Source organism: Mycteria americana, chromosome 21 (genome assembly GCF_035582795.1).
Source record: "Mycteria americana isolate JAX WOST 10 ecotype Jacksonville Zoo and Gardens chromosome 21, USCA_MyAme_1.0, whole genome shotgun sequence".
Lineage (NCBI taxonomy): Eukaryota > Metazoa > Chordata > Aves > Ciconiiformes > Ciconiidae > Mycteria > Mycteria americana.
In genome coordinates, this window is record NC_134385.1 from 1,111,531 (window position 1) to 1,130,068 (window position 18,538).

Here is an 18,538-nt window from a genome sequence, read left to right on the forward strand (position 1 = left end):
CTGGACACAAAGTTCCCATGTCCCGCACCATTTTCAGCTCCTGTCTCTGAATCCTCCACCAGCAAAGCTCCCGCAAACCCTTCCCTATATCAAAAGAATGAAGAACCCGTTGCTACGGATCAGACAATGTGTCTGTTTACAAAATTAATATGCATCTAATTAGCATGTTTAAAACCTCTATATTTAAAAGTAGCAGAATTTGCATATATTTGCATGCATTATTCATTTCACAGAGTCTTTGATGAGACGCACAGTCCAGGGCCGCTCTCAATATGTGATTCCACCTTTTCAGACCAAAACAAAGCACTTGCCTCCCTCCTGCCAGGCAGCCGCCCTCCCTGGCCACGCACAGCCCTCGCTAGATGCTTAAATATTTTGTGCAAACACCCAGGGAAGTTTCCTAAGCACAATCTGCAGTTAGACACGCATTTCTCATTTCTTCCAGTGCAAGTTATGCCAGTGCTGCCTTCAGAAACCTCCCTGCTGGCCCCACAGCTTGGACTGGGGCTGTGTGTAGACCCTCTCCCTCCAAGGGCTGCTGTGCTGCGTTCTCCTCCGAGCATCCTCCAGAAACCAGCTTCTATCTAATCCACTGACATCAGTCAGTTAGTCAAAGTAAAGATTAAATACTAAACTGCAGCAACCAGAATCCATTAACCCTCATGTTACAACAAATCTGCAATTTTCAACATCCCTCAGGTCCACAGAGGCATTTAGAGATGATTTCCTGAGTTTACTATGTAATATCCTAATTACACATAACAGCAGTTGTCAAAGTAAACTCGGCTTAGCAGACAGTATTAGTGCTCCAAACCCCCTGGGATGGCGAAGCAGCTACATCGCCTGATCCTTCCTCTGCAGAGGTGCACAGCCAGAGAGGTTGCACTTCACTCTTGGAGGACGCAGAAGGCCTTCCACGTTCAAGACTTTAACTGCAATCGTTCTCCTCCCTAGCCCTCGCGATGCACCTCTAGCAGATGGAGACACACCAGGTTTCCAGGCGCTTTCCTGAGGTCCCATGGCAGCTGTCTGAGCCCGGGTGGCTTTGCAGGCTGTTTGCACAGTGCCCGCTGAGAGCACAGGCCTGGGCTCTCATGGCGTTGCAGTACAAACAGCAGCTCATAAAAACAAGCGAACAGTTCGTTTCAGCAAGCAGGTGGTGCGACGCACAGAAAGGGTAGCGCTCGTTACTCCTGTACTACAAGAGGCCGAGAGTTGCGATGCCATTAACACACGGCTCCACCTTCCCGCCAGCTCTGCCCCGCAGACCCCCCCGGCCGGAGGGAAGCGGCACTGCTGGGCAAGTGGCACACAAAATGCAGGATGGTTTGGCAAAACATTGCTGCCGGCTTTGTCCTGGCCCAGCTGGAAGCCCTGGGAAGACTGTCGGGGACCCCAGCAGGGCAGGATGAGGTCCTCAGTGGTTTTGCTTGGTGTCAGAGTGGAACCAGATGCTCTCAGCAGGAAAAGATACTCATCTGGGAAAATGAACCCAAGGTAATTACGAAAACGAAAACTATTGCGATGACTGATAGAGCTCCTTCACTTTATGTCTCTGTTAGCCATGCAGAACATAGCGAGATGGGCTCTGCTGCCATAACGTCTTTGGCTCTGATACCATAAAGTATTAGACTGCTTGTGCAGCTCGGAATGACAATTCAAATACAATTTTACATTTATGAGTTTATTTTTCCCGACGCATATAATGGCAAAATCCAGCCCAAATTGTCCAGATCCCACTTACAAAGCACACTAAATGTGCAAATTGTATCCGCACGTGAAATTCACCGTAGTAAATACTGCGGAAAGGTTGAAGGAAATGCTAGGACAGGCCCTGACATGAAAACACCTTAGAAGCTACTTTTTACAGACAGGAAAATCTAGATGCTCTGTTCAGAGAGCTGCGGGGCTGCCCAGCCTCGAGCAGCCCGTCCCGCTGTCGGCAGCGATGTGCTCGCAGCGCCTGCCCCGATCCACCGAGTCGGGTGCCCGGGCACCCCAACCAGGGTACCGGCCCGATAATCTCCCCCTGCCCGGCCCGGCGCTGGAGGGCACTCGCTGCCCAGACCCCGCGGGTGCCCAAACAGGCGGCAGCCGCACTCGGGAACCGAGTGTCTGTTTTGACACCCCTCTGGTGACTGCCCTGGCACCGTGAACACGGGGGTCTGAACCACTTGCAGTGCTAGGCTTTGTGGCTGGCGTCAAGGGATGAAAACCTGCAGAACTGTGGTTTAGTCTCTGTTTGTCTTCTGAAATGACCTGAAATGAGCCTCATCTACATCGTAGCAGTTATGATGTAATACAACAGTTTTTCCCTATCAGGCTATTTTTTGGTGGAAATTGAAGCTATAAAATATTGCAATTACAGTTTCTTTTTCACATGTTTTGCTCCTGACATTTCTTCTGTCTTCCTGTTCTTTTAAAGAACACCAAGTATTCAGCGTAATTAAGGTTCTGCAGGAATGATCTTTTAACGTATAGAGATGAAGAGCAAGAGATTTCACGGGGAAAATATTTACTGCATTGAGAAGTAATGGAAACAGTATCTGCTTTTGACCCCAGCAAGGCCTCTAAAATTCAATTCTCGGGAGAAAACCACAGTCAAAATAGCAAAGCCTTAATTCAAAGACATGAGTCTCCTGAACTAGGCACCAGAGTCCTCTGCTGACGCTATAATCATAGGTCAATGCCACTTAAAACCAACTTAGGGACTATTTAGAGGCAGGCAAAGGATGTATTTGATCCATCTCCCCTTTTAATCAGTCTTTCTTAGTTATTGATGGAGCCTCTGCTCCTAACCACCCCAGCCCCCAAAGAGCCATAAACACTAGCAATTTATAAGGCTTCGTGGGGGTAATTTGTCTGGTGACTCTGGTGCGCGGTTGCAAGTGGGCTGTGCAGCTGGCTGATCTGAATTGTCACCCACCCTCAGACTCATACAGCCTTCAAATTACAGCTAATCACCTTTGGGTGCACAACGGGGCGGGTGGGTTTAATATTCATCTTAATTGCAACGAGGACTGGGTCATCCATAAGGAATTTCTCTGGAGATGCAATTTAGACTCAGAAGTATTTTGTGTTAGATCTTTAAACCTTCTTTGAAATGCTCCCCTGTTTCTCTGCCAAAAAGGCCAAGATGAGACAAGAAAATAATCATAGTTTTTGATGAAATATTTCTCAGACCCCGTTCTGCACCTGAGGACGGTGAATCCTGAGCAGCCCCCGTTTATTATGGCTCCAGCTGTACGGGGTCAACGAGCCCCGCTCACTTCTTCCTTCATTACCCCTCTGTTTCCGCTAATGGTCCCACTCGCTTTTCAAGCACTGAAGACTCTGTCACTGCTTTGCAGTTTTCTGAATATTTCTCTGTAATTTGAGCAGCACCAGTAGGTTTTCACTCAGAGACCTTGAAGTTCTTCAGTGTGTCATCTTGTCAGGCTCATTTGATCTTACCAATTCCCTTTCTGTTTCATATTCTTTCATTGGCAGCCCAAGAAAGTTTTCATCTAATTCTTGAACTCTGGCTTTATTCGGCTGAAAGGGCTTATGCACCATCCTTTATACACCTCTGGCATAAATTTACAGCAAGTTTAAAGGAATAGGCAGCATGGAAAGCCAGGTCTGAATTCAGCCTGATTCTTGTTTTCCTTTCTGACTTTCTCTTATTTAAAAAAGCAGAGGGAGGTGGGCAGGAAGAACGGCCCAGCCATCACCCAGACGAACGAGCAGGATTGTCAGGGCGCAGCCTGGGCGAGGCCTCTGCTTCTGCACTCTGCAAACCCAGAGCGGGCAATGGTCCCCGCTGCAGAAAGGCGAGATAAAAGGAGGGGAAAGGAGAGGTTGTTATCCTGTATCTTGTGAATGGAAAATAGAAGCAAAAAGTGGGACAGATGTACCCAGGATGAACTTTTCTAAAACCACAAGTCCTGTCTGTTGCACCTAGTCCATCCCCCGTGACGGGGTCTTCCCTGCGGACACCCTCCTCTGCTTCGCCCTGCTTGGTTCACGTGCCCGGGGACCGCGGTTCCGTGTTCGTGGAACGTCCCCACATGCCGGGCTCTGAGGGGAGTCCCATGGCGCGACTGTGCAGAGCTGAGGCTGGGGTAGGTGTTTGCCTGGGGGAGCGTTTTGTGCTGAGGGGCACCTGGGAGAGAGCTGCAGTTCTTCTTCCCAAATACATCCAACTGTCTGACTGAGGGCGCCCATGAAATTAAGCAACAAGACATCTCCTTGGGTAGCAGCGCGTCTGGCAGAGAATTACAGAGAGAAGTATCTCCTAATACAAACTGTGGGCTGGGCTTTGAGGAAGGGCTGTTGTGAAGCTACAGGGATTTCAGAAGGAAGCGGAGATGATAATTAATGCCTGGTTCAAAAGCAATTATACCAATTATGTTTTTAATTTAATCTCTGCAAAATTTGGGACTCTTAGAAAATGTAAATAAACAGCTCTAAAAATATTAATGTCTCTCCTGTTGAGCACCCTCCCCAGATCCTGGCTAAAAGAGCTACATTCACAGCAGTGCTTGCCTACCAGTCCTAGGCAGGATTTGCAGAGGGATGATCATAGAAAACCCCCTCGGTTTCGCCCGAGAACTACAGGGCTGTCCACGGAAATATGCACCCACAGGGAATACGTGTTCTCCCACCACCTGCAACAGGGCCAAGCATCGCAGCAGCCCATAGCGAACCCACACCAATTTCCACTGTTGCGCTGGTGCCTGGCCATGCAGGATTCCTGCTTGTCAGGATGGCGCAAAGCTCTGCTTCTCACCTAGCTAAATCCCCCCCCAGTCCCCATATGCACTAGCAGGAGAGTCCCTTGAAATACCGCAGTTTGTCCCAGCTACTGCTGCAGAACCACTGCAGCATCTCTCTTTGGTCAATCTAGAAATGCCATTTTTCCCCACGTTTTGCAACTGTTCCATATTCAGGCTAGAGGTCGTGTGTCTGCACCGCATCCCATCCCGTAGGCATGAGCTCCAGTTGCTGTCGTGTGATGTAGTGTTGCAGAGATGATCTGAAGTGACCGAGGGCTTTGGGGAAGCAATCTGAGATACCTCAGAAGGACCTGGCTTCCCAGGTTTCCTTGCTGTCTGCAATGCAGGACACAGGGCTTACAGCCATGCTGGTCACTTCTGAAAATCTTGGCTGAATTTGTCTTTTTCTTTAATAAGCCGTACAACCAAAGGAGTCAGCAGGCCCTGCACAGCAGCACAAAATGTATTAAGGCTCTTTTTTTCCTGTTCCTTTAGGGTCTTGTCATGCCACACCCCGACTAACAAGCTCTTGCTTTCCATGTGCCGCTGTAGGTTCAGCCCATACGAGTGGTACGATGCTCACCCCTGCAACCCAGGATCAGACATCGTGGAGAATAACTTCACCCTATTGAACAGCTTCTGGTTTGGGATGGGAGCGCTGATGCAGCAAGGTACAGTGGTGCCTCCCCACCCACACACCCTCCCACCGGTTCTCCAGAGCAGGCCTTTTGTCGTGGCTTTTTAAATTTAGGATTTATTTTGTTTGCGACAGGACCAAGATAAAACATCTGAACAGGCACAGAAGCGCTCGTCAGCACCGGCTCCCGGCTCCCCGCTGAAAGGCGGTGAGGTGTGGGAGAGGGGAGGCAGCTCTCCTCCGGCACCTCCTGGGACCCGCTGTGCTGGGAGCGCTCGGTGCCTGCTGCTCCTGATGGAGATGTGCGTACGGCACCGCCGCGCCTAAGGGAGCCGCTCCCCGGGGAGCTGCGTGCACGGCAGGCGGCCTCTGGCTGGGGCAGAGGCCAGCAAAGGGCTAATGAGACAATAATCTCATCGGGGGGAACCGGCTGTGATCTTGCAGTTCAGGAGCTCTTGGCACCTGCGTTTGTTGTTGCTCACTCACTTTGAACTTCATCTCCACGCCCTGAGCCGTGCCGGTTCGCCTGCACAGCAGGGATAGAGAAACAGAGGGGCACGTGTACCAGGGCCGAGCCCTGTCTGGGGCACCAGGAAAAGGTCCAGGGTTTTTATGCCATGAAAGCCATCCAATTTCTTCTGTGCCAGAGCAGGCCGGAGCTTTTTCAGTCTGGTTTTTTGGGGTTTTTTTTGATACCTGCTTCTATTTGTACTTTCCGCCTTCTGCGGGTCAAAGCCCCCATCCCAACAGCTCACCCCACAGCTCCGGGGACAGACTCATCGCTCACCCCACGAGGCAGAGCCCTGCGAGCTGCAGCTGGCTGCCGGCACACACGTGCCACTGCATAACAATAATTACTATTAATGAAGCGTGCGCGCTCTGGCAGGTGTCAGAAGGAGCAGCTCCCCAGTCTGCCATCTGGAAGCACACAGCTAGATGATGGAGTGGCGGCATGTTCGCACGTGTCCTGCTGCTGGTGTGCACAGAGGAGCACCCACCCACCGTGCCCCGAGGAGGAACACTGCCTTCATCGCCCTCAGCTGTTTAATTCACCAAACTCAGCAGCATCCCGCAGATTCTGTAAATTCCTACTTCTGTTAATTCAAGCAATACGTTTAATTTCAGGATCTCTCTCCTGGGTCACACTGTTTTAAACCAACTTTTACAGAAGACAGGACGTCCCGCCCTCTGGTCTGTCTCCATTTTTGTCCCCATCTGGTCATTCTGCACAGTGCGAAATGGCCTGAAAGTCCCTCTAGCACAGGGCAAAGGCTGCCTGGTCAAAGGGGATGGCGAGGAGCTCCTCCAGGCAGCTCTGCCTGGCAGCCACTGCACGCGAGGCTGAACATTTTCAGTGTTACTGGTGTAAGATACCACAATGACAGGGACCTTACGAACAGGATGGGATTACATTCACGTATGTGGATGGAATAGAGCAAATGGAATATATATAGACGGAATGAACAGAGTAAATCTGTTAGGAAGACAGCAGAGGGGGAGCTTGTGAGCAGCTCTGAATAAGGAACGAAATTCAGCTGTGATCTAATTGCAGAAAATCCAGGAATAGAAATAAGTGGAAAACGTCAAACATTTGTCACACTTTAATTTACAGTGTATCAGTAGTTATACCCAAAGAACAAAAGAACCACAGCATCAGCTTGGTGGCATGCACAGTGCTACTGCTCCATGCTCCTGCTGCCACTGCTGCAGCGGGTAATAGAGATTCTTCCCAGATCTCGGCTGCCCTGATGGACAGTGACAGTTCCCAGCAAGAGGGCTTAGCAGGATGAATCATCCTCTTATCAGATGCTGATAAATGAAAAGAGCTGTATTCTTTTTAACTCTGTTCTGCATCTGAGAAGAAAACTATTTCAAAGCTAGACTGATGTCACACCATCCGATGCATCAAAGAGCAAGAGATGGAATGGGAAAGAAGCAAGATCTTGAGAAGAACCAAAGCAGCCCTCGAAATCCAAGGCTCCTCTGCTTCCTGGTGCCTCCTTGCTGCACTCAGATAGGAGAAAAGCTACACTCCATGCTATGCTTTGATGCCACGCTGCTTAAAATTGCTTTGCAAAGCCCAATCTTTGTTGCAAATTCCAGGTTGGATATGTCCTCTGAACGCAGTTGTTTCAAACCCAAAGCTCTCTCCTGGCTTTAAAAGGTGTCTTGGGCGATTACAAAAATAGCACAACCCATTTAGTCCTTCATGTCTGCTCAATAAAAGTCATTCCAGACCTGTTACACCTTTTATGCTGTAACATCTCCTGCTTCCCTACTTCTAACCATTATTCAAAGTACTGGACCCTGATAGTTCCTTTCTCTCGCTACTTGATTTTTTTTTTTAAACCTTGTGTATTTGAACACACTCCCTAGAGTGAGTCCTTTGAAAAGTAATCCATACCAAAACAAAGCACTTTTTAAATGGCAGAACAAAACACTCATAAAAGTTCATAAATGGCTTGCTATTTAAATCTCATAAAAGCAGCCTAGTTAATTACTTCAGTTTGAATGTTTCCTGTAAATTGTGCACTGTACCCAAGGTCAGCAATAAAGGGAGAAGGGTTTTCTGCACATTCTACAAAAAACCCCCACTGATTTCCTTGCATGCAAGATGTCTGGATAATTTGCCTCAAAAACAGTTGGCTTCAATTGCATAGCTATTACAGTTTTGACAGTGAAACCTAACCCTTTATATATATATATATATACACACGTACATATACGATGTACGTATGTATGTATAAAACGGGTCCTTCCTCTCTCTGTTTCTTCTTCCCTCCTCCTCCTTCCCCGTCTCCCACTCCAGGCTCTGAGCTGATGCCCAAAGCACTGTCTACACGGATCATTGGTGGCATATGGTGGTTCTTCACCCTAATTATCATCTCGTCCTACACGGCCAACCTTGCTGCCTTCCTGACGGTGGAGAGGATGGAATCCCCCATCGACTCGGCAGATGACTTGGCAAAGCAGACAAAAATAGAGTATGGAGCAGTGAAGGATGGAGCTACTATGACCTTCTTCAAGGTGAGACCAGACAAAGGCCTTCTACCATCCAGGCAGAGATGCAACGCCCTCAGGCCACCAGGAGTGAGAACAAAGAACCAAAGACAAACAGCCTCCTAAGCCACCCCTGCTTCTCCTTACAAGCAGGTTGTTTCAGTCTTGCATCCTTGTCAAGACTTTGACCCCTGCCAGTTTAGCTTACCTAGATTCACATCGTGGCTACTTTCCCCTCTCCCCATTGCTAATTGAAGTCACAATTACAAAATTATATTGATTTTACAGCTTCAGAGACTGTACCCAATGTTGGCTCAGACACCCAAAAACAAAGCACGTTAGGCACAACAGGACAGGCGTATCTTATATTAAAGCCCTACAGAAAAATCCTACATTCCCTAAAGCATCTTCCCTATTTCCACATCTCGCCCATTGCAGCGCCTTCCTTGGCTCTGCACTAACAGCTCCACAGAGCCCTTGAGGCTGACCCGGCCAGCCTTCAGGGACGGAGGAGAGAACAAATGAATCCTAAAGCTGGACAGATGTTGCAAAGTGCCCTCCCTGACCGGCATTTTTTACAGCTGAAAGATCTTTTTTGTCCTTCCGGTATTCACATTAATGTAGTCAAGTTTTATTAACCTCCGAAACCCTGTGCAAGGTAACACCACCAATACATCAGAATCAGATTACATTAATTTCTTCTCTTTAAAGGAAAATTAATTTCAGAAGTTAGCCAACACTGCAGAGGAGGGTGCTAAGAGCATTCATATTTCACTATTGCCTCAAAAATGGAAAGAAACTGAGAGACTTCAAAAGACCTTTAAAACCACAGCTGGCCTGTAAAAACACACTTTTTAAAAAAGAGCGAGGCAATAAAGGAATAGAAATGAGGGGTGATTAATCTAAGGAATGATCACCCTGGCTCGGAGAAGAATTTAACTTCAACAATGAACTCAAAAAACCATCTTTCAAGGAAAGGTTTGGCATTACCTATGCAGGCGGTGCAGGGCCCCGGCCACGCTCCCCTGGGAGCACCGGTCAGAGCTCAGGCCTGGCTGCAGCGCGCGCAGGGTCCAGCGCTGCAGCACTCGACCGGCGCCGACGCCGGTGCCCTCCCTGGGCACTTGGTCAGCAAGGCGACAGCAGCACTGGTCGGTCAGACCTTTGGCTGCAGGGACGGGGCTGCCTCCTCCCGCACCTCTGCTGCGAGCAGCGCTGGGGAATATTCCTTTCCCTCTGGCCACCCTAATTCACAAGGAAATATGTGGGCCAAGGCATGACAGACACAGTTCATGCTTTAAAAAGCAGGCTGTGCCTGGAATACTGCAATGATTTGAATAGGCACAGTATAAAGGCAGCTAGACTAGGCCGTCAGCAGTTTAATTGCCAAGACCATTAAAGGAAGCCAATGTGCTGAATTTTAATAACAAGAAACAGCAGCATTCTTCCGCAACTTTTCTTGGCTAGGACTTGGTTAAGGAGCCACTGTACTTTCTGAATCTCTACGCTTACTTTGCCAGGCAGGAACGCAGATTGGTAAAGAAACATGGAAGATTTTGTTTGGTTTGATCTTTAATTAATTCTGGGAAATGAAAATGTTGCATAGAATAGCAGGTTGCTGCTGGTGAGCTTGCTTTCTGCAGTGGAGCTGGTGCATGCAGGTTTGTCTTTGGCATGGTCAGATGTGTTACGTTACCTTCCAAAAGCAATATAAACCTTCAACAGCTATTAGGAAAAGACAGACTTTTACTGTTGTGTTTTAACTACTCTTTCCAATAAGAGTTTTATAAGGGAATAAAAGGAAACCGTCTTTTTTAAAAATCATCAAGGACACAGTATATTTATTGTTTCATATCATTATCCATCAGAATCATTCTTCAGGCTTCTAACGGGCATTGGGCAGGGTTTATTGATGCAGTGTATTTTCCTTTTTCTTTTTCATTATTATTGTTTGGAGATGAATTCTCAGGCATGTCCCTTCTGACAAGCATTTCGATTACTGGAGCAGTGAGAGCGCTCGTGCGGGATGCTATGTTCACTTGTCCGTCGAGTACAGAGAAATACAGGAGAGCCAGAACTTCCCCCACCCCTCACCGAGGTCTTTGTCAAATGACTGGGCAAATCCCACGGTGGTTTCAGTACGGCTGCTCTGCCAGCGCCACCTTCACGGGGACATCTGCCAAACAGCACAAAGGTCTGGAGGACAGAGCAACGGGCACCGCCGGGCTCTGCTGAGGATCTGCACTCCCTCCGGATGGGTGGGACTGAAGGAACGGCGAACTGCACGAGGCTTCACGTCACCTTCTGCTAAAAGCTCTGCTAAAAGGGGGGTTACCAGGAGAGAGACGGCTGCTGTGCGACTGCTGCTCTTGAAAAGCTCCTGGAGATCTGGCGGTCAAGCACTCCTGCAGTTTGCTGAACAGACTGTCACTGCTGGGACAAAACACTGATGGCAGCATCCTGACTGGGATCCCCCATTGTACCTATTGTCTGGATTATCCACTAGGACCTGGCCCAAATTGCTACCTTGCTCCTTGTAGGACTGTTCCCCAAAGTCACCCCCGTCACATTAGGAACTCATTCCTCCGCTTCTCCACATTAAAGAAGCTGCAAACCACATACATTGACACCCCCCTGCCCCCTCCAAGCTGCAGCCTGGGCCCTGCGGCCCCTTCGTCTGTGACTGGTGGCTGTGGCCGTCGTCGTCCTTCGCTGAACCTTGTATAGGTCTGCGGCCCCTGGCACCTGGGAGGTCTGACAAAGCAGGACCTAGGGCTGCAGGAGGAGAGCACGATCCCAGAGCTGAGCTTAGGGGGCAACGGGAAACGGAAGGAAGAGGAAGGCAAACGCCGTGCACACTGCTCCCTGAGACGGATCCCAAAGCGCTAACCAGTTTTCTGCCCATGGTCAGGCCAACCGAGGGTTCATGCAGAGCTCGCTGAAGTCATTGCAGAAACTCCCTGTTGAACCAAGCCAACACACATCTCTGGGGCAGACCCACAGCAAGCGATCTTGCTCCCACAGATTTCTGCCCGTGCAGCTGAGCTAACCAGCTATGGCAAATGGGGAGCAGAAGAGAGAGTTTTACCAACCATACTGGCAGAGTTCAACTTAAAAGAACTTTTGAGAAGCTATTTAGTCCCTGGCAATGCAGATCGAGTTACAGGAATAAACACAGATCAATTAATTTAGGAACAGCATCTAGCGTTCATTATAAATCATGCCAGAAATCCTTCATCTCTTGCAAAGGATGCTGCCTCTCTCTGAACAAATGCCGGGTTTAATGTGCGGTTTGGAGTACGAGTGTGAGAGCATGTGTATGTGTGTACATATACATTCACTTGTACAGAAATGTTAAATCCTCCAGAGTAAGTATCTTCAGTTCGTGAAAATCAATTTATTTTTTCATACAGGCTGGAATTGAAAATCTTAAGCCTGAAAGTTACTTTCTTGCCAATTTCACTGATAAAAAAGCATATATGTCTTGGCAAGATGCCTTTGTAGTGGCTCCTCTAAACTATTCCATTAATTTATTTGAGTGACTGGTCTTGAAGCATTGGTTATTAAAGGTAGCTTCTGAGCTGTGACTCTGAAGAATGAATTTAGAGGCGTTCTCAGTGTCGTTGCAATTGCTGCGTTCAGAGGGGCTGGTACTCAGCTTTTCATACATGCATCTCATTTAGCACTAACGCAGGGTTTTATTAAGATGCAGAGGACAGCAGACCAGATTCTGATGTTATTTATCCTAACTAAAACGAGGAGAAGCTCCACTCACATGAATCGGTGGGAGAGGTGGAAGCGGGAGAGAGACACGACCCCCCGGCGTGAACCATGGCTGCACTGATCAGCAGCGCTGAACTACCGCCTTTGTTCATTAGCAATAATCTTCATCATCCCTAACGTTCCGGAGTTCCCGACTCCGGAATTTCTCTGCCAGGAAGAAGTCAGTGTTAGGCCATTTATCTTAATGGTTCAGAGCAACCAAGCATTTCTTCTTCATCTACCTTTGACAGCGAAGCAGAGCTGTCATTGAGGGGGACCTGGGGACCCTACAGAGGATGCAGGGGCGTAGGAGGGTGTCCCTGCGGGCCACCAACTCGGGTTTCTTTTATGCAGCCCATAAAAGTAAATGGTGATTGCATAGAGAAGAAATTTGCACCTAGCCACAGCACAGCAAATATCAGTTCAAACCAGTAATTAACCCCAGTAAGGATTTTTTAAGGTAAATTACTTAAGCTGTAAAATCAGAGGTCCAGCAAAACAAAATGTACACACACAAAAAAATAGTCCAGCAAAATAAACACAATTTATGTGCATTCTTTACTGACTATTAAATTACTGCTAAGATATTCTGGCTTATTGAATGGTATGTTCTCTGGTGACATCACCCAAATTCCCATAAATAAGCAACCACCTTTGCAGTATGGCTGAAGTATTCTGACAGGAGGAAAGGGAGGAAGGAACAGCTTTTCCCCTAATAGGAAAAAATGTATAGTGGTCGAAGCTCTCCAGAATTAGGTGTGAGCTGGAGCACCGTACGCTCCTCACCATGGCTGCTCCTGCAATTTTTGATTGATGACTGCTCTCACAATGACTGACAATTGCTTCTAAATTGGACTTTTAACAAATAGCCAGGTCTATCAAACTCCTAGTGCTGTGCTGAGAATTACAGTTGGTGAATTTTCACTTGGAAAAGGAGCGTTCTTATCTCATGTTAGCTAAGTTATAGAAACTAATAGGAAATAAATTCCCAGTGAGGAGGTGGCAGGTTTTAGACTATGGGGAGAGCCTGCGATTGCCTTGACCAGAGCCGTGTGTCGAGCCGCCCTGCCTGCACCGAGGGCTTGACCTGCCCTCCCTGAAGGAGCGAGCACAGCCTTACCTTTGGGGAAGACGAGGCCATCGCAACCAGCGGCATTTTTCAGCGGGGAGATAGCCCTTCTCTGCTGCGGGGCTCAGCCCTCCATGGCCGGGTCTCTGTTGCGGCTGTTTCATTAGGCATGAGCAAGCAGCGACAGGTAGCTCTGGCCTCGTGGCAAGCCCTCACCTAAGCGTGCTCCAGCCAGAGAGGGTGCTCGCCCCGCCATGGGTGCCCCCAGCCCGGTGCCCCCCACCCAGGACGCCCAGAGGGGGCTCGAAGCAGCGCAGCCAGAGCTGAGAAAGCTGGGCTGCTCCTGGCATTTCAAAATACAATTAAGTCCTTTCAGCGGGTCAGAAGCGGTGATTTAAGAAGAGAAGAGAAAAGTGTTTTTTCTCTTCCAGCAAGCCCTGTCTCATGTAATTTAAGTTGCCTGAAGAGCTACAATGCCTCATGCAAGTCCTATTAGCTTCACTAAATGCAGCCTATTGATTTTTTGCCAGTTTATTTTGCTCTATGCTTTAAACTGGGAGAACACTGATGTTGTTTAAGAGCTCTGTGTCAACACCCAAGGAGCATTAAATGCAGGAAGAGAAGGAGAGAAAGGGAGGGCCAGGGAACCCAGAGACCTCTGATGTGAACTATATAAATGTTAAACAAGTCGTTATCAGCAAGCCGAGTATGCTATTCATTTCAATTACCCATTGTAATGCACAGATATTTAATAATCCTTTTGGAGGCTACATTTCTTGCTGCTCTTTGAGGTTTGATAGATGCCACAAATCTACCTTACAGGCACTGGCCCAGATTTTCAAGCGAGGGAGATTATCCTACCTCTTGAATGAAGTTTGCTCCAGCACATCCACTACTGCATGTTCATCAAGTGGATTATAACAAGCGTGAGCTTTAACTGAGAAGAAATGAGTCCGTGGTTATTTCAGTCAGGAGAATGAGCCCGCAGGGTTAAAGACAGAGGAACAGCCTTTGTCACTGTGCTATACTTTGGGGTGTTAAGCCACGTGCCAACTTTTGTTAAATATGCTGAAAAAAAGGAGGTGGACAGGCAAAGCATTTGAAATATAAAGCATTATGAGGGACCCTTTTCTTAGCTAATTTACGCTTATTTACAGTGGTTTTATGAGAAGACCCTATGCTGGCATGTTTTGGGTGATACGGAAAAATGAGGGGGGGATGTGATAGCAGCAGTTGGGATGGGCTGGGGCTCCATCTCCTGCTTTCTTACGGAAAGAGAGCGACCTGAAAGGGAGATAAATGACAGTTAAATCAGAAAGCGCAGCTTCTGCCGCAGCGACTCCTCATGCAGCTGCAGGTGAGCAGTTACCCTTATTCAAGGCAAAGCACAAAGACTTATCAGCCCCTCCAACTTATCAGCCAGCTTCAGGCTCTTGCTAAGTAGTGTTGTGGAGGAGGAGGTTTTGGCTGACTAAGCTGCCTCTTACAAAATAAGAGACCTAGGAAAAACAAGAAATTAGGCAGAAAAGACGACTGGCACATAAAGGAGCAGGCAGCAGCATGAACACAAGCCTCAATATCCAAGTGCTTTTCCAGAGCTCAACTGGATGTATAGAGCGGGTTTGATGAGCGCTACATTCACCCACGGGAATACAGTGACCAGCGAGGGGGGTACTCCAAGAGAAAGCCGATGTGCCTTTCCTGGGGAGTCTTTCTAGACTAAAGCCAGTTATGTCTTTTGTAACAACCTACAGAGAGACGACTCAGAAGGTGGTCGTAGATAAATGGCATATTTCAAATGTTATAGAAAGACATAAAATAACCATACTTCTTCTCAACCATACTTCTTCTCACCCAACACATTTTCTAGAAGAAGAAAAAAACATGAATAGTAAGCTAGAAAACATATTCCTCCTTTTTTAACAGAACGCCTGCTGATAGTGAAAGAATATCCATGTTTATTTTTAGCCGTAAGACAATCTTCTTGAATATTTCTATGCCTCTGTTTACGTGGGTACATTAAATTTGTTTGGCAGTTGCACATATCTCAGAGGAGACATGTTTCCTTGTGATGCTTGAGGAAAGACAAAAATATAATAGAGTGTGTGCAAAAGAGAAAAACATGCCCTCTGAAATGTTCTCTGTCTTCTCTCATTGTGCAGAAACATTACAGGATAAACCAAATTCTGGTTAGGAAACTAATACATTTAAACAGATATACTGATAGCCTGTCGCACTAGCAAGTTCTGCAGGGCACCAAGGCAGCGTCTCGCTGTACCTTACTGCAGCCAACGAAGGGTTCAGTTCCACCTACAGGACAAGGTCTCTGGAGCAGCGGCTCTTTCTGCTGAGTGTCCGCACAATGTGTGCTGGAACCTTTGTCTCTTGTTATGGCAAGGTGAAGCCAAACAATGTTGGCAGTGCAAGTAGAGAGATATTTAAGACAAGGTCAAATTGGTAATAGTTCCATTATGTGATCTGTTCTCAAACTGGTATTATCGCTCACTGTAAAGACACGAGGTTTCAGCAAATAGAAGACTAATTCTTATTTTTGGGGGGGGTATCATTTTTCCAGAAATCCAAAATTTCCACGTTTGAAAAAATGTGGGCTTTCATGAGCAGCAAACCCACAGCACTTGTTAAAAACAACGAGGAAGGAATCCAGCGAACCCTCACAGCTGATTACGCGCTGCTGATGGAGTCAACCACCATCGAATACATCACCCAGAGGAACTGCAACCTGACTCAGATAGGGGGGCTCATCGATTCCAAAGGCTACGGGATTGGGACTCCCATGGGTAAGTGACAGCGGTGGGGTTTCTGTAGGTAGCCCTGGAGGGGTGCTAGTTATCACAAATACGACAGATAGGATTAAGATAGTCCACCCCCAACAGCGAATTTCCAAATACCAAAGCTTATGCTGTCTGCCTGTTGAAGAGCCCTGCTTAGTGCAGACACATTCCCTACTTTGTGTGATTTTGGTCCTGCTTTCCCTCTGTGTGTAATGGTGTTCTCCCTCCCCAGGGTCACCGTACAGGGACAAGATCACCATTGCCATCCTCCAGCTCCAGGAGGAGGACAAGCTCCACGTAATGAAGGAGAAGTGGTGGCGAGGGAACGGCTGCCCTGAGGACGAGAACAAGGAGGCTAGTGCTCTGGGCATCCAAAACATCGGTGGGATTTTCATTGTTTTGGCAGCAGGCTTGGTGCTGTCCGTCTTCGTGGCGATGGTGGAGTTCATCTACAAGCTGCGCAAAACGGCGGAGCGTGAGCAGGTACTGATTTCCTCAGTCTCCCTGCACCACCACTAGCCCAGCCGTTAAAGATTTTGCACACTGACCCCAGAGACAGGCAGGGAGATGGGCAGAGGGATTCAGACCTGTCCCTGCTGCCTGGAGGTCCAAGCGCCCGCAGCCCAAGGGCTGAAATGCAGCACCCCCGAAATGCCGTTCCCTAAGGCTCATTGCTTCTGTCCCGCTCCAACAGCCTCAGGTCAGGGGACAAATCATGTCTACTCTGATCAGGGTCATCTACTGCTGCAGTAACTAGACTGGTAAACATTTGTAGGGTAATTTTGAGCAAGCCAACACATAAGTCACGAAAATATGGACAGAGGTCCCTGGGAGGGACCTTTCTGAGCTGTTCTATCCACTCACCACTATCACATGCAATCATGTTGCCTGTTCCAGGCGTAACGTATACACGCATGAAGTCTCCATCTCTTCTCCCCACTCCTGTTCAAAGAGCCTCAAGGAACTGGTCAGGGTCCACCAGGAAGCCTCATACTATTCTATCAACTTTTCTGTGTAAGCACACTTACACAAATGGCCCGTCCCACCCACAGTGGCTGATTAGTGCTCATGAAACAAGAGGACTGCTTTTATGTTTTTCCCTCTTCCTTGCGTGTCACGGTACGGTACGTGGAAAGCGCATTTCCGTGCCAGAAATCAAAGCAAGCTGCCCATGGGATGGACTAGATAGATGAAGGAAAACTGCCCACTAGCAAGCCCAGCAGGATTCGATAGCCCTCTGTTTCCCAGCACATAAATCTACCAGACCCCCAGCAGGGATCACACAAAGCACCAGCACTCCAACAGCCGCCTGTAGCTCTGCCTTTTTGCAGGATTTAGTGTGTCAAAGGTACAATTCTTGCCAAAGGAGAGAGGGGTCAACCAGACGCCTATGCATCACTGAAGTCCCACTAAATGCAGCTGATGCCTTAAATGCAGCCTAAACCTCGTGCTTGCCCTCTGCAGAGCCTAGTTTCAGCATCCTCCTGCTCACGGAGAGGTTAGCAGAACATTTTGCCAGGAGTAACGGTGCTTTTTGTCCCTGCTCTCCCCAGCGCTCCTTCTGCAGCGCCATGGCCGATGAGATCCGGCTGTCGCTCACCTGCCAGCGACGGGTCAAACACAAGCCCCAGCCACCCGTCATGGTGAAGACGGACGCCGTGATCAACATGCACACGTTCAACGACCGACGGCTGCCAGGGAAGGACAACATGACCTGCAACACTGGATTGACACCTGTGTTTCCCTAGGGAATGGGAATGGGGGGGGCGGGAGGGAAGGAATGGTGGCAGACAAGGCTGGATGCACTCTTAACTAGGGAAGAAAGGATTAAAAAACAAGAAAAAAACCAGAAAAAAAAAAGCCTGGTTTGGTTCATTTCAAGTACAAGGCCTTTACAACACAGCTGCATCGATCACCGGCACAGAAGCAAGAACTTCAAAGCACGGACTGTAACATGGGTCTTAGGGCTTTTCTGTTTTGTTTTTGTTATTTTTCATTCCTTTTTTTTTAATGCTTAGATCCTACAGGCCTCATGAAGTCCAAACATACTACCATCCAGGAGTCTGATGTTTACATACTAAAAACACATGGAGGAGAAACAGAATTGAGCCAAACTGACCCTCGGCGGGTAAGGAGGAGCCCCCGAGCAAGGCTTCTTCAGCATGGCAATAAAAAGAAACACTGTCAGGTGCAGCGTGAGCAGCCGTCTGTGCGAGCATCTATTCCACACCGACATACACAGCACATTTAGGATACGTTGTCTGGGAAAGGGAAAGGTATCTGTGAAGTACTGTGATGGTCAAGGCTGTGCCTTCTCTCGAAGCAGCTCGCGGTGGCCCTTCACCTCACGGCTCTGCTGGCCGTGACCATCCGCAGCTGGAAGTCCACATGGGGGTGTGGTGGGAGAAGGCAACACACACGTTCATCAGTAGATCCAAGGCAGCTGACTACGAAGGAGCGACTAAGCCTGAATAGAACCGAACTCCTGGCCAGGGATGGGACAGCACGGCATGCACGGGAG

At 48.3% G+C, this 18,538-nt stretch overlaps 1 protein-coding gene across 1 annotated transcript in view; it reads left to right on the forward strand.

Annotated features, from left to right (window-relative positions):
- Nucleotides 1–17,765, forward strand: part of GRIK3 (glutamate ionotropic receptor kainate type subunit 3) — a 123,414-nt gene extending 105,649 nt beyond the window's left edge. Inside the window, exons 12-16 of the mRNA XM_075522173.1 lie at nucleotides 5,310–5,428; nucleotides 8,204–8,421; nucleotides 15,801–16,023; nucleotides 16,250–16,500; nucleotides 17,571–17,765. Coding sequence (XP_075378288.1) covers nucleotides 5,310–5,428; nucleotides 8,204–8,421; nucleotides 15,801–16,023; nucleotides 16,250–16,500; nucleotides 17,571–17,765 — 1,006 coding nt within the window. The remainder of the gene's footprint in view (nucleotides 1–5,309; nucleotides 5,429–8,203; nucleotides 8,422–15,800; nucleotides 16,024–16,249; nucleotides 16,501–17,570) is intronic.
- Nucleotides 17,766–18,538: the final 773 nt, after the last annotated feature.